This window comes from Mesitornis unicolor, unplaced genomic scaffold (genome assembly GCF_000695765.1).
Source record: "Mesitornis unicolor isolate BGI_N332 unplaced genomic scaffold, ASM69576v1 scaffold4593, whole genome shotgun sequence".
NCBI classification, from domain to species: Eukaryota; Metazoa; Chordata; class Aves; order Mesitornithiformes; family Mesitornithidae; genus Mesitornis; species Mesitornis unicolor.
The window spans coordinates 33,472-50,269 of NW_010173820.1; the positions used below are offsets into that span (position 1 = coordinate 33,472).

The window sequence follows — 16,798 nt, forward strand, 5'->3', positions numbered from 1 at the left end:
TATAAGTCTACTGAAGGGATTGACTGGTATGTATAGTAATGTTAAGCCTGTGGAGAAGTAACCTTAGACTTTAAGGTTTAGAAAGGTAATATATTAAAAATATATTAAAATAAAATACAGCAGGTTACCTTGTTCTATGCAAATTACACCTCGAGTGTGGCTTCTGTATTAGAGACTTCACTTGCACAAAATGGTTTTCCTACACTAACGTGTGTCAGAAAGAATGTAGTGATAATGGTAGCTAAAAATCAGCTGAGTCTGAGAAATGCCTAGATGAAATCGCTGCCAAAGCTTTGAGGACAAAGTGATCCTAAGGCATGTTGTAGGGCAGAAATTAGCCCAAATTAAAGAAAAGAAAATGATCTTTTAACATCTGTATATTTAACAAGTCTAGTTCTTATATACAATGTGCATATGTTCACTATACCCCTGCAGCAGTATATACATATACACTTCTTTGCATTCTTGCCAGTTATGTCTCTTACACAATGGCAAAGGTATTAATTGTCCGGTAAAGTTTTTTCAAGGTTATTTGCCATGTTTCACTGCATTCTGGCTAGCTTTGGTGGGCCATGTCCCATATCTTCTCCCCATTCTGGCCACCATCCAACTGTTCTTTTTTTCTTGGTAACCCACTCATTTAAAAGGGGAAAAAAAACCCAACAGAAAAACAGAAGAAAGGAAAAAAATAAAGAAGAAAAAGAAAAAAAAAAGAAAAGAACAAGGGATTTAATATTGGATAAGGCATGCTCTCTATATGAAGTGCTTTATAGGTCTTCACAAGACATTACAAGCTATTGAATTCCCATCAAGGAAACCTATTTCTGTTTAATTGTGCTAAGTGCTAAGGTTTACTCTTTAGGTTTTCCATTCTTTTCAGCTTGTGCATTGTTCCTGTGTAAGCCCCTCTGGATGTGAGTTGTGAAATCATACTTGTCCGTGCAAAGATGCTGGCATATGCTGCACTGGAAAGGTCCACTGTCACCATGGCAACTCATATGCAAAGCATACATCACTTCATCCAGAAAGACAATGCCACAGTGCACACACTTGGTAGAAAGTTCATCTTGAGTACTTCTATCCACTTTCTCTGTTTTCACTACATTCAAGGGACCTTCATTTTTTACATTTGGTGGTGCCTTACTCTTTTCCTTGGAGGCACCATTTGCAGTTGGCCCAGGTCTGGAATGCTTTATCGCCAAATCTAGAGGAATGTCATTGTCTGATCCAACAGCTGAAAAATGAGGAGGCAGATTAAAGGTGGGATAAGGCACATAGTTTTGGCAAGGATTTGGTAGGCCAGGCACATGACTCAAGTAGTGTGGATTCCCAGGAACAGACAGCTTATATTTACTCCAGAATCTCAGCCAGTCAGCTTCACTCTGAAAGTCATTGTGTACAAACGGAAGTCCAAAAAGTGGGTACTGGTATTTTTCAATCGGGCTTCCAGGTGGCGAATAGTTTGGGTGTTTCGCAGGTCTCATATATTTCTCTATTGGGCTGCCTCTCTCTGAGCTTCCTTTCCCTTCTGATATCGATGAACTGTTTCCTGGGTCTCCAGTACTTTCCTGAGGACTTTTTATCTGAATGTGCAAAGGTTGCATCCTTTTGTGAATATCCAGAGTTTGGCTGACCAATATTGGCTGCTGAGCAGAATGGCTTTTAGTCAATGAACCTGGGGCCTCATATTTACTGAGGCTGGGAAGCTGAATTTCTCTCTGATGACCTTCGGGTAAATGATCCTCTGACCTCCTCTCTAAGGGGCTTCCATTGACTTGCTCCTCACTGCTACCCCTCTGCTGTTTGTTTAGCTGCTCAGCCTGAAGTGCCTCTGGGTTAAGGCGCTTTCTTGTTCGTCTCCTAATGATTTGCTCACCATTGTTCTGCTTAATGATGTTTAAAGGCCTGGGAGTCTGCATGGAACACACACATAAGGAACAAAAGGAAAAAAGAAAGAGGCATTAAACAAATCTGCGAAACCATGCTCACACAAATTTATCTTTTCTTTCATGAAGAGCTATATTATGAAGATCCCTTCCAACCCAAACCATTCTGCGATTCTGCAATTTTATGGGAATGACCAAATTTTAACCGAAACGCTGCTTCCTTGCCCCTCATGTTAAAAGTAAACTATTAATTGGTTTGTTTTATCAAAACTAAGTCAACTGCCTAAGACATACTATACCTGTTCACTGGGCCATGAAGTATCCAAGATGTCAAAGCATTTATTACCCCCTCCTCCCGAAATATCCTGGGGGAGACATGCTGAAAGAGGGTGCTGAGAGCTGGGGATGAGGTGGAAGACACATGGTCCTGTCCACTATGTCACCAGATCAGACGTTCACACAGATCACACTATGACAAGAACTGGGTGATGCTTACCTTGATACCCACCCCCTTCTTTGACACAGATAGAAAGCACAAGCAAATACATGGCTTGCTGACCACCAGTGTCATCACCTAGTAGAAGGGCAGCAGGTTCACTGTGATGGTGAGTGGGATGATGGTGGCTGGAAAGGAACTAAGAAAGATGAAGAAGAAAGCCCAGGAAAAATGTTTTCCTAAGCACTAAAAGGTCTACCTGGGACTTTGGTACCAACTCCCCCTCCTTTATCCCTGCTGTATTTCTTTCTAAATGTAACTGATAATGTGCTAGTCAATCATGAGGGAGAGAAGGCATCCCTGAAGGTGGGAAAAAAGCATCGAAGAAGCGGCAGAGGCCAGAATCAAGTGAGGACTTCTGTTTCCATTTGCTACTGCACTACACCAGGTCAGGGTAGATGGCCTATTTAGATGAAAACCAAAAATACATTTGCATGAAGAAAAAAAAAGTAGTTTGAGGAAGGACAGCAACCAGGCCTCTTCGAAAGGCCCCTCAACAGGAAGCCCATGGTATGTGAATGAAAGATGGTGCTGTAGTGTTGGTATGTGTTGCTCTACTGGGCAGATGTTAAAACAACAAAAACTACCTAAAAGTCATTCAGTTTGGTGTGCTGGCAGTTGCCATTTGTCTCATCCAAATGCACACATAATCCTATTTTGGTTAGAGGCCAGAAAAGTGCCCCATACAGTATTCCACTTATACGTTTATTTGGAAATTTTCTTTTTTAACTTTGTTTTAAAGTGCAAATTAAATTTTGGCCTACAGTCAATACCCAAAACAATTTGTACCTTGAATGTAACATAATTTATATATATTCATAGCTTTGGAATAATATAAAAATATTCAGAGCTGGAAACACACTCACTCTACTATTTGTACAGATCTAGTTTCTCTCTTGACTTGCCATCTTCCTCTCCTCCTTCACCTTTTTATTTCCCTTTTATTTTCTTAATGCAGTGCTTTAGGTAGATGCAGCTACTTGTTAAGATTTTACTTTCTATTACATCTCTAAATTAGAAGTAATATACACTTTGATTTAGATTTTTAATAAGCAAAATTTAAACTTAGCAGAAAAAAAGCTCCTTGAACCAGACTCCTCAAACTGAGCAAAGTTGAGGCAAAATCATGATTAGATAAAATTAGAGTATTTTCTGTATAAATTCTATGTAAATAAAGCTTATAGTCTGCAGAATCAATAGCCAATTAATATGCATACACATATTCTCTTTATTACCAGCTTGGTGTAATTTCCTCCCCTTTTTATGAAAATTGTAACGCTGGCATACTCACATGATGTGAGATCTTACAATGTTGTTGATGTTGCTCTTATTAAACTTCTATTTATACAGTAGAGAGCACTTCCATGTGGCTTCCAGATAACCCTTCAGTAGTTTGGCAATACTTTCAGTCTTACTCTTCATGCTACAGGTATGAAGTCTTGAAAGCAGTTAAAAGAAACATCTTCACACCTGTGATTAAGGACCCTGACACACTTGTTTGTAGCTCAGGCTCTTCCAAATTATGTGCCATTAGGACTTAAAGGCTGTAGGTCCAAGCTAAAAATTCTTCAGCGTGCAAATGATTGTATTCACCTGACTAGTCTTTAGCTGATTAAAACAGGCAACTCAGCCGAGTAAAGCTACTCACATTTTTCTAACTCATATTAACAAGGTGCAGATAGAAATACACTATTTGGTTGCAACTGGGGCAGGCAGAAAAGTTTAAGGTCTCTTCTTCACTTTCAGTGGAGCACTAAATTTAGTGGAGACATGACCAGAACTTATTTTTAAAATGCCCTATGTCAGATCCTTAATTATATGTTATACATAACATACTGAGTGCAATCACAAAGATTATTTTTGTCATCTTGGTATCAATTGGCAATCTCCCTACCCCAAATATATGAGTAACTTCAAAAAAACCCCACAGAATTCAACAAATAGTTCAGTAAATTACTGTAATTACACTTCCTAGATACCAAGGGAAATTGGGGTGATCCCTCCACTACAAGATCACATATGTCTAATCCTAGAATAATATCCTGTAACTCCTCATTAAAGGAATCTGAGGATGTGGCCAAGGAATCACTATGGAAAAAATCTACTTTTCCATGATCAAGTTACAGCTATTAAAAATGTGGAATAACACTACAATGGCCAAATTCATGATTCTTGGGAGATAAGGTATGTACCTTTTTCTGTCAGAAAACATGAACATTGTATATACATTTGCAGTGAACCAGAAGCATTTTTTTCACTAAAACTATTTTAATAATTGACTGTTGGAATATTATTACACATGTCTTAATACAGTTTTCTGCATTAGAGGACAGAAATGTGAAAAATCTGGAAAGTTACATGTAAATGACCCTAGATAGACTGGATATTTTTGAAAATATGTTGAAACATTATTCAAGGGTATCATAGAAATGGAAATGTGACTCATAGCAGAAACCACTACCATGTTAACATTTGTTAGTCACTACCACCTGGTAGCATCTGACAGACCATAGAGTTTTCTTCTTATTACATATAACTAAAAAGGGACCTTAGAGATTAGTGTATTTTATACATTCTTGAGGTAATGAGGACAGTAGATCTATATAGTCATAATCCAATCAGAAGGGAGGTATGAAATGTGCAGACTTACAATAGGTGAATTTTATTAATCTGTGTAGCATAATTTATTTTAACTGGTGGCCCACAGAAGGGACCAGTTCTGTTCTCTTGAATTTTTATAGTTTCAGATCTTTATCTAATAACTGCATCATCCTAGACTCCTTAATTCAAAAACTACCTGACAAACACCATGACAATGTAATTTTTCATTAAGAGATAGCTAGCTAGACATGCAGACAGATAAAAGAAACTGTCAGATAAAAGTAAGGTGCCAGTCTAAAGAGCATCCCTTTGCATGGGACTGTCTCAAAAGGTGTCCCAGAGGAGAGATTTGTTTGACTATTTCAGACTCTAACTTACGATGGAGTTGCCAGCATACCACAGTAGAGTGGAGGCTTAATTAAATTCTTTGCATTTGTTTAGTGAAAGTTCAGTTGAAGATATTAATGTCAAATGTCCACTGAATGACAGGTAATTGCCATGCTTGAATATTGGAGCTAATAGATAGTGTCAGCTTTTTGCTTTCTAGATGCATAAAATAAAGTTTGACATTGTACTGCTAATTATGATTGTTGGAAGCTCACTAGTTTGCTTCTACTGCTTCGTAAGAATTATCTGAGCTACATGTTTGTATTCAAAACTAATTCAGGCAGCTTTTATCTATACAGTAAGTTTAGCAAAGTATATCCATAAAAGGGAAAATGAGGGCGGCGAACAGAAGTTCTACAAACAACTGGACTCAAATGTCAAATTAACATTAAAAAGCCAAACCATCTGCCTTAAAATCTTTGTGGATGCTTATCACTGATCAATTTCCTTGAATTAGACATTTTATCTAGAACTTTGAGAGATCTCCAGAAAGATGATACTGTCAGCAGAACTCGACCATGATGCTGGCCAGAGATTATGGATTAGTCTGTCTTCTGCTCAGATGCTGCCCAACTGTCTGGGTTGTTCTGGAGCTTAAAACTCTCTATTGACCTCTGAGAGCACACAGCAAGCAGAACTGATCTTTCAGACCAGTGATGGTCTTGCTGCTATTGAAAACTGGAATATTTTTCTTTTTTATTAAGTGGGCTGGACAGGATCTTGAGTAAACAGGATTGTTTTACAACCTGTACACACAAGGCCAAGGGTAAAATTCACAGAAACTACTAACTGATTTATAAGCTTATGCCTCAAATTGAAAAAGAAATAGGCATAGGCACTTAGGAGTCTTAATGCATTTGAAATATAGTTTTCTAAGTAGCTTTTTTTTAAGAAAAAAATCGAATTTCTGAAAAAAGTTATAGAAAATATGCCTCTCAGTCAAAACATAGATTTCTGATTTGGGCTCTAAGCCTCAATCATTATGTTGCCTTGGCAAACTCCCAAAGGTTGCCTCGGTTTCCATTTATAAAAAATAGTAACACTTTTAAACTTTTGGGCATGTTGTAAAAATTAATTAATTAGAGTTGTATCTTTGTCACCTGACTCTCCCCTGTGCTTCCATTAAAGGCAGCGGGGATAATATTTAACTAGTGGGTCTTAACCTAAAAGATTCAGAGCATTTTGGCACTGATCCAAGGAAACACTTAAGCATGGCTTTCCTGGACCTGGACCAGAGTATTTAACATCTTTCAGGATCAAGCCAAGTGTCAATAAGTTGAAAAGCAATATAGACAGTCCATGATTATTACTTATTCTCTGCCTGATCCTGAGAGATGATTAATCTTCCCCTCACCAAGTGATGAGTGCCATCAGGTGAGTAGCTTCCTTATTGAGTTATTTCCTAATCTTCCAGCAGACCATAAGAACTGCAGAAAAAAGAACAAAAAACCCCACCACCCTCTATCTCCAGGAAATTTACTGTCAAGAATAAAGTGGGGAAGAGAAGTGAAAAAAACCAAAAACTACAGTATGGAACAATTTTGATATAGTTGTGATGTACAACTTAAAGAATCTTTTAAAATTATTATTATGAACAGGAGGGCTCTTGAATTTAGAGAGTTTTCATCACAACTTATTGTATGCCTTTAAATGGTATTCCCAGAAAAAAAATAATTTTTCCCTTATTTTGTATCAAAATAATTAAATGCATCACTGGTGATCTCAAACACATCTACCCACAGCATCCCAGCCTGTTTCATAATGAATCACATCTGATCCCAAAGTGACCATACTGCAAAATCCTGTTAGGAAATTAACTGCAGGCCAGGGAGTGGTACTAATCACACAACCAGACAAGACCACAGCTGCCCAGCTTAGCTGTACAACCCCTTTTTTTCTGAACAAACCAGTAAGTTCTTCCTACCGAGTGAAGCTTCTGGTAGAGGCCACACGCATTGCATACATATCCACCATTTGCATTCTTTCTCCAGAGAGAGGTCTTTGTGGTCAGGCAATTGGCACAAAAAACACCCGAGCCTCTACGTCTCTGAAATAGGGAAGAAAAAAAAAACAACAAAACACAGAAAAAAAACCAGGTCAGAGGTGAGTCACATGAGCTGCGGAGTTAGGACAAATCAACACAGGAGTTTTGTCTCTAGACTGGCAACAATGACAGTATAAAACCACACTGCCCATAATGAGGTCAGGTTCAATTGTGCTTAATAGGCACCACTGATTTTCATTACAATTAACCCTAGAGTGATGGATGAGGTGTGTGAAACACCAAAGCCTTCTCAGAATAACAGCTTTAACTTTTTGAACTTCAGGTTTTGTGCATTTAATGATGGTTTCTAAACAGCAAATTCTGAAAAACCCCTCTGGAAGTTGACAGAGGACATTCTGTAAACTTCTCCTGTTTGTTCATCACCCTTCACAACAGATTATTTCTTTCTAGTTTTCTCGATTTTAAAGTGTGATTTGCAACAAGAATTCTGAAACATCACCAGTTAATTACAGTTTATATCTGTATCACACTAATTCCTTTAACAGTAATTATATTTCATTAATTGCACACATGATATTCACTTCCAGTCTTTCCCACTTTCTTCCAAAATCAGTGTAAGATAACATATATTTCCCACAGCCCAGTGTGGGACGAGAAGTAACCTCTGCCAAACAAATAAAAGTACAGTGTTCTTAATGAGACCTTCATTCGGAACTTCATCCGAAACTCCAGGAAACACTGTCTCATCGATGGACAGATTTATTTATTTTATTTTAGTCAAGCAAAGAAAGGCACAGTACAACTTCCCTAACTACAAATTGATTTTTAACCAGGCTGAGCTGTGCATTCACCAGCTTTCATAATGATTCAGGAATATTTAAAAGTAGACACGTTTATGAATATTGCTCATTAAATTCTTTCTATGGAGTAATGATTTCATTAAACTTCTCATTTAAACAAAAGTCAGGCTGTGTTTGTGGGCACAAATATTAATAAGCAGGAAATTGAACTCTTTTGCTGAAAAGAAAACCCGAATTTCAACTCCGTTCCCTTTTTGCAAAGGAAAAAATCAGGAAGAAACCTTCAGTATCTAAGATAAGTATGGGTTAGTACAGGGAAAAACAGCCTGGGTGAAAACTATTTTTATTATAAATTAAAAATTACTAACACTATAAGTAAAAATTTCAGGGTTTCATAAAATTTAAGTAATTTATTTAACTTTAGTCCATACTGTAGAAGACTGGTGTTCATGCCAAAAAAATACAATGGTTATAATTGTCCTCTGATACATTTCAAATGGAAAGCTTTCTGCAGACATAATTTTGGCTTCAAGACTGGAACACTTTCTTGGCATTGAAAGGGCATTTGATTCATCGGGTGTTTCACAATGTATCACTAAAAAGACCTGGTGAGCAGCCAGTTCCCTATAGGGTAATTTTTCCATCCAGATGCAAGTGCTATCAGAGGCCCTCGTCAGCTAAACTAATTATGATCTTGCATTTGCTGATGCCTGCTCACTCTAACGTTCGACATCCTCCATTAATCATTGATACACGAAAAATGAATGAAACGTAAAGAAACGAGGGTTGGTAAGCAGCACAGCCATAAAAATCTGAAATGAGTGCAATAATTTAACAAGATTGGGAAAATGTTTTTAGTGAGCACAAAGTCAGGCTAACAATTGCCCTTTTAAACCAAGAACACAATTTCACTAGTACAGCAGTTTGTGCTACTTTAAAGTGATAAAATAAAATCAAGATTGTAATCAAGATAATCTCCCTCTCAGATCCTTACATCATCCCCTACTTTGTCTCTTAAATCAGAGGCAGTAATACACTACATTTTTCTCAATTTGGCTAAGGGGAGAACTAAATGGTTGTTGATGTCCTTCAGCAAACATCTGACTAGTTGTGCAGAGGAGAATGCAGCTCACTCTGGGAAGGTGCACTCGAGTACAAGTAAATTGAAGCTCCCAGTTCTTTTTGTGGTTGCATATTCTTGTACAACTTCACCTGGCTGCTGACATATTTTCCTTAAGAGTGCAATAAAAGCTTCACTTAACTAACTCAAATTTGGTCCACTTGAAGGGCGAGAAGTTTCCAAGTGGAAATGACTGTATATGGCCAGAATTCAGATACAACTGCAGAACTGTTCCTTTCCATTCCTACTTTGTGTCTGCTGGCCTATGGCTTCTTGGTGTGCTGTATTAACCAAGCAGAGTCTTAATCCAAGTCAGTCTTTCCACACTTTCACTTCTGTTTGTATTCCTGGAGTTTGGGAAATGCCCTCTGCAAAGTCATGAAAGACTTCTAAAATATTAAGAGAGCAGTCTAGTTTATATGCTGCATTTGTACACACCTGAATGGCGACAGAACACGTAATAACACTGAAATCTTCATTAAGTGCTATGGAAGTAGTATATCTTTGAAGCACTGACAAAAGTAACTCATTTTTTCTCTGTTTGTTAAAGAATAATCTGATTCAATCTGGACATTAGTTGCAATGAAATAATACAATGAATACAGCTGACAACAGTCTACAAAATACCTAGTAGTAGCTACACATAAAAAACATATACCTGTGCTTAATTAGTACTTACAAACTATCAGCCTAAAATTTCAAAGTAACACAGCTAAACTTCCTGACCTAAATTTAACACAAAGCGTGTAAATTCATTTTACATGCTAATCTAAGCATTGCGTCTTATCTTTCTTAAACTTCTCTTATTTCTGTATTATTTAAGGACCTTTCACAATAATCAGCAATGATTATTCCCTTACCTAAATGTTCCAACATAGATTACATATACTAATAAATTAAGAATTAAACCACCTCTGGAAGAACTTAAATACTGTTACTTTGTTGAGCTTTTTGGTTATGAAATAGCTTTTAATAGTGGGGGCACACAGCTTTAGAATAGATTTCCTTGGGTGAAACAGGACTGTGGCAGAATTGGACTAAATATTCTTGATTCCCAGATTCCACTAACCACAGAACAGACCTGCTTGTCAAAATACACCTGAGAAAAAAGAGGTGCTGTTTTTAAAAGCCTACAATGCCTGTAGTTCTCTTCTTTTAAACCAATAGTTTCTAAAAGAAAAAGGAAAAAAAAAAAAGAACAAAACCCTAGACCTTTACTTCCCATACACCGAGTTTTAGATAAGTTATTGGCCAACAGAAATTATCTGATGTTAATTAGTGATGATACTTCTCCTGTTAGTGATGATAATTCTTCTGCATGAGCCTGTTTGGCTTTGCATACTCAGTGTTCGTACCACTCAAAAATACTGGCTGATAATGCTGATTTTCTGGGTACTCTCGCAAAGGAACAGGCACTTGAGCTCCAATACAGCGAAGTCTGCGCAGCAGCTATGGCCCACAGCCTCCATAAAACCCAGCCATGTGCTCAAGTGCTCTGCGAAGCACCACCCTAGCCAGCATTTTCAAGAAATATTTTATGGATCCTTTTGCTCTCTTTCAAACGTGAACACATACTTATCACAGTTAAATAACCTCTTAAGATCAGCCCAGAAAACGTAAGTTGACACAACTGGTCATGGGAGGGTTTGAGCCACAGATAAAAAGGTTTCCGTCTGCAATCAATGTCACTAGTACTAACTGGAGTTATCCATGAAAATTTCCTGTACATCCTTGGAAGAATAAGCCAAAAAGGACTAAATAACTAAAACATGTATCTACTAAGTCAAGCTTTAATCATCTGGAGCCTTATAACCACTGTATTACAATTTCAAATCCTGAAGGGCCAGGGCAGCAAAGAGCCTGTCTCTATTTCCATTCCAGTTCCTAGGCCTGGGCATTTAATATCACAGTTGTCTCAAAACACATTGGGTTGAAACTTGGCACATGTTTTTGTCAGCCTAGATGTAACCTTTTTTTTCTCTTCTTTTTCGGTACTGAAAACTTTATTTAAACCAGTTCAGCTGTTTATAATTTGGAGATTGGCCAAAACTGGAGAAGTGCGGGCAGAGGGGATTTCAAGCTTTTCAGAAAAACTTTCTAACAAATCTACAGTCATAGTGGCTTTGCTCTGGGGAAAAAAAAAGTATGCACACATTTTAGTATTTTAATAGTAGCAAAGCAACAAGTGGATTATTATTTTTATGTAGCTAAGCTATGGAAGTTTGTAATTATTCACTGAACATGTCTTGTAGAACTCTCTGCTAACTGTTTTCCCTCAGTAAGAACCATGCTGAACGCATGTAATTGCATAACAACCCTTGATATGCAGAGTATTTACTCACATTTTTTATGGTTTCATATCTTGACCGTTTCAAATTGAACAAGTCTGAAACTTGGTACACACACCGTCAAGCCCAAATGCCTATTTTGTTTTAACTCCTTAAATGATTGTCACTGGTTACCAACACTACACTGAAATGAGGACATTACCAGCAGTGCTTTCTGCTAAGCAACAAAGCAGAAAGAATACCATAACAAGTAATTCACTCGGGCATCTTGACAGGATCAGGCCCTTCTTTTTCATAAAAACTGCTTCAGTTTTTAAAAAGATGACGCTACAGTTTACATGATTTCAAACTTTGTAGCCATGTAGAAGCATCATTACACTACACAGTTATATATAAAAGAAATTTAAAAATGCATTGAACTTTCAGTTATTATTTCAGTGGAACTTCATGTAGCAAAAGATACATTTTAAAAGCACAGCCAAAAATGCTGCTCAAGAACTGCGGCTTTTTAGCTAGCTAGACTAATCTATGGTGCCTGACACTCTGCTAGTGCCAAATACATCCTGTTTTCAAAATTTCTGCCAGAAGATGCTTTTAGAAACTCAAATAGGCTCCACAAGTGCCAGCCAAGCATTTTTCTTAAATCACCCTCTTGGTTTTGGACACGACAAACTTGTCTTTTTGCTGGTTACTTTCACTTCCCCATCACAAAACAATACGATGAAGCCTGAGTGGATTTTTTTACCATCTCTGGCTTCCCCACCCTGTTAGAAACGGAGCACATTGTAATCGTGGCTCCAGAACACAAGGTGAAGAGAAATCATAAATGTTACCCAGGAAAAAGCATATGTCTGACCTATTTCCAATGACAAAGTCAGGGACTACAGCCACACAAGCCTCACTGAAAAAAAGGTAAAACACTGGCTCTGGATGCTCTCTGGCAACACGGGAGGTCCAAAAGGGAGGTGCCAGGAAGCCTGCACACGCTCGGTTTGGTAGGAGCTGGATGACCCGCTGAGGAGAGGATCAGCATAAAACAGCTGCTCTCATACCTGTAATCACCAGGCTGCCACCTCACGGTTCAGAAAACACTATAACGCACTCGTGGTTACATCTGTGTGTGTTGTGTTTGCACTGCCGTGAGTATTCAGGAGTTTTATGTTTCACACCTGCTAGGTCTTTCCAGGTATTCTCCTCCTGATATGAGGAGGTATTTCATTCTCTTGAGTTTTGGTGAGGCTCAGATTAATTGAAGTTTAAAACCTGGGCAGCAAGGCAGCATCTGGATGTTGGAGTAAGTGCGACTTTCTTCTGTTCAGGATGAGAAAAGAATCTTTCAGCCCTCATTTCTTTTGGCTGCAGAGGCTCCCAGACCTTTCTAAATTTGTTTAATCAAAACCGCTGTCTCTCTCAACTATGAAAACACCCACAACTATGTCCCTGTAAAGTTTCACATTTTAAAATTTTACTTGCTTTCGCTGTAGCTATGTCTAAATTAAAAAGAAAGTCATTGGGTTTTCTTCCCTTTATAACTTGGACAGCTTTCAGGAATAGAGCAGGCACAGCAAATTTTCGGCCCCAAAGCGTAACTTGTCAGAAAAAGCGAAACACACAAAGCAGAGTGTTAAAGTAGAAATTGTTTTCAACCTTAACTTTGAGTTAACAGATGCCTCTTGAAGTAATTTTAATGTGCCAAATGCAAACTCTTCATCTAAGACATTTTCAAGAACAATTACATTAAAGAGCTGTATTTGAAAGACGCGTAAGAAAGAGGTTAGGAAAGGCAAGGTAGAAAGAAAGTAAAAATGCCAAGAGGAAAGTTAAAATTACACACCTAATTCATATAAAAGGTTTAGTGGAATTTTTAATGGTCTATTGTGACAGCATCTTTTTATGATATATGCTGTATTACAAACTTTTAATGGGAGGAATCAGAGGGTTTTAGAGAAAGAAAAAACCCAGGCAGTACATTAAACATTACTGCTAGCACAGCCTTTCAGAATCTTACCCCTGATCCCCTAGGGAGAGTAAATATTTTAATGTGCATGTAAACTGCAATTATTTTTTACCAGCAGCAAAAATGCAGATGAGTAGATTTTGCCCCAGTATTTGTAGCATTTCCTTGTATTTTCTAAAGCTACTTTAGAGACAGCAGCACTCACAACTCACAAAAAACCCAACTCCACCCCAATAAACAGGCAGCAAACTACAATCTCGCTGTTTCTTACTAAGAAGAGTTTAGTAAGAATTAGTTCAGGATGTCATGACTGCTACCAAAGGAGAACAATGGCTGATCAAAATGAATGATTAAATTAAGAAAAACATAGCTATGTGAAGAAGCCACTAACTCACTGGCTGTTGGATCTCCTGACCACCGTCACCTTCTTACCTTTACCTCCTCCCCCAAGCTCCAGCTCACCCAGCCCTTGCCACTGTGCTGGAAGGGAACCTGGCTCTGACACCAACCTTCAGCCAGAGCCTCAGCTCCACAGGCAGGATTTTACCATCGCTTCAATCACCTGTTAAGGGTGCAACTATGGAATCACATAAATAATCACAATATACTTTACAGTTACTTATCAATTCTCATTGATTTGAGCATTTATTGGTGAAAATTATGTAGTCCACAGTGTATCTTCTTGTTAATCCAAACAGGGATGGAAGATAATTTCACTTTTTCCCTCTCAAGATCTGGAATGGCACAAATACGAAACAATAAAAACTTTTTCTGCAGGTCAGACTTCCTTGCCATAGTTAGTGGCAATTGATTTTTAAACAATGTGTGTTAAAGATATATGTGTTCTTCTGTTGGGCCAAATACATATACACAGACTAAGTAAATGCACATGCACATATTTATGGTATGAGGCATTTGTAATGAACACCAAGAAATATTTTCTGGTGGAACTATATGTTAGTCTGGTTTGCAAAGAGTTAAATATTTATTTAATCATACTACATAAAGAATGATTTTTTAGAAAGCGGTTTTCTTCAACCATCTTTTACTAGATAAATTGTATTTTTGAGGTCTTATCCTTCAACTCACACAAGGTGATCATCTTTAAATCTCTTCCACTGCCTTAAACAGCATCTACCACACTATGATCTTGCTTGTGCTGTATTTTGCCACTGACTACCAGCAGTACAAGACAGACCTCCACGGAGGCAACAAGAAAATTAATTTTAAAAGTTTTATTAACACTAATAGCTAAAAACAAAAAAGCAACCTTGAAACATGCATTTCCCTCACAATAATGATGTCATTTTGCAGCAACTGAAACCTATTCAAGAGGAACAGAAATTCTGTCTCCAATAACTCACTGAGGCAATTACACAGGAAAGTACTGTAATGGGCTGTCCCCCGTCAAACAGCTCACGTACACGACTTCCTTCTCAATTACCAACTTGTCTGCATTGCCATCTGTAAAAACGAACGCATACCTTGTGCTGCCAGTTTCTGCTCCTGCACTTCCATTAGTGGAACTGGCTGCAGCTGCTTCAGAAGAAAGCCCTGATTGTCTTTGTTTCCCCCTGATGGAGCGCCATTTTTCTCCCTTCCTCCTGTATATTGACTCAAAGTAACGCATTATCTCTGCTGAGGTGTGCTTGCGAGTGTTTAAACTACGATCTGCCTAAATTTGTGTCCTGCTTTCTTTTCACAGTTTAGCACCTAACACAGTAAAAAGCTGCCAGCAGCATCTCTCAGCATCTTCACCAGAAGTATGATGTCAGTATCACAACAGGTTTTATCAGTCCTTTTTAGGAACTGCTGTAAAAATTGCTCAGTTTCTGGCTGAACTTCTTCCCACTTTTCTAAATAAGCTTGACCACTCGTGTAATTTTAACACAGTACTTACACAAAGCAATCAAACATTAAGATTAATAAAAGAAGTCTATTTTAGGAATAATCCTATTCCTTTTAGAAAAATTGTTAGGTAGATGCATTAGCGTTCACAAGCAGGACAGAGGGAGCCTGGTTTGGGAACTGCGATACTTGTCCCTAAATAATATAAGCCTTTCTCCACTGGCACTTTGCTGAAACAGATCCACTCAGCAGCTCCGATGCTAAGAGGCTGTCTGAAAACTCAGTGCTCACACACAGAGCGCTGCTCCTTCTCGAACGCAGTGTGCTTCCAAATGAGCTCAGCCGCTGTTAGAGAACAAATCTACAAAAAAGTCACTATGAGTCTCTTGCATTTTTTGAAATTATAAACACAACATTACAGTACAAAATGTACAAAATTGGACCGCTAATCTCATCAGTAAGTGGATAGAAGTAGTACCCTGAGAACTGAAAGAGACATGGAGAAAACTGGAAATGCTTCTGACTTTCTCATTTCTTGGCACAAGGCAAAAATATCCAAGCCCTGCTGTCTCAAACAGGAAATCTAAATCAGTAGTTAGACTTTGCAATAGGCAGACTCACTTTCGGAGATAAAAAGCCAGTTGTGAAGGTGCCTAAACACAGAATTAGGTGCTGAAGTTTAGGCATCAATGCCAGAGGATTTATGTTCAAGAAGGCACCCCACGTATCCCCTTTTTCATGAAGTAATGTCACTCATCAAATGAACGGACAATAATGGAGCAAAGATTATTATTATCCATATTTCCTTAAACACCCCTCACTTTGACCTGGTAGAAGAACCAGAGTGCATTTGCAGATCTCAGTTAAGAGCCAATGTGTAACTCTACATGTGATAGTAATTGAGGGTCCCAATCCCGCAAGTGCTCCGCTGCAAGCGTGAGCAGAAAGCTGCTGGAGTTCTCAGCTTCTGGCATCTGTTCCCACTTCCACCGAAATCAGAAGGGCAAAATTAAGTTTTGAGGGGAAAAAAAAATCACAGACATTTAAAAAACATTCCCTGACCTTATTAAAGTCCACGTGATCTCTATTTATATAGAAAATGGCTCAGAAAGCCAGCAGCTGAGAGGAGGAACTCTCATTTGTAGATTTTGGCTGAAGGCTGCCAAAATCAGCAGGGGAAAGGCTCCTCATGGGTAAAAATTTCAAAAGCCATTAAGTGTCTTAGAAGCCTCAGTCCCACTGACTTTTGATCTACATCCTCCCAAATTTGCGCCCCAAATCTGGAAACTACACTGGAAGAAAAATTTCTGATTCAGTTACCAAATGAGGATCTTAAGTTTTCACAGAAGTCTTCAAGACTCAGAGAGGAAATGTCAATTAGTTGTCTACTTCTTGGTGAAAAGCAGTGAG

General features: G+C 38.2%; 1 protein-coding gene across 1 annotated transcript; it reads right to left on the bottom strand.

Annotated features, from left to right (window-relative positions):
- Positions 1-624: 624 nt before the first annotated feature.
- LOC104537833 (zinc finger transcription factor Trps1-like) lies at positions 625-15,170 on the bottom strand. The gene is made up of 3 exons (XM_010180842.1): positions 14,965-15,170; positions 7,295-7,487; positions 625-1,913 (listed from the first exon to the last, which is right to left on the bottom strand). The coding sequence occupies exons 1-3, from the start codon at positions 15,168-15,170 to the stop codon at positions 852-854; spliced, it is 1,461 nt and encodes a 486-aa protein (XP_010179144.1). The 3' UTR covers positions 625-851.
- Positions 15,171-16,798: the final 1,628 nt, after the last annotated feature.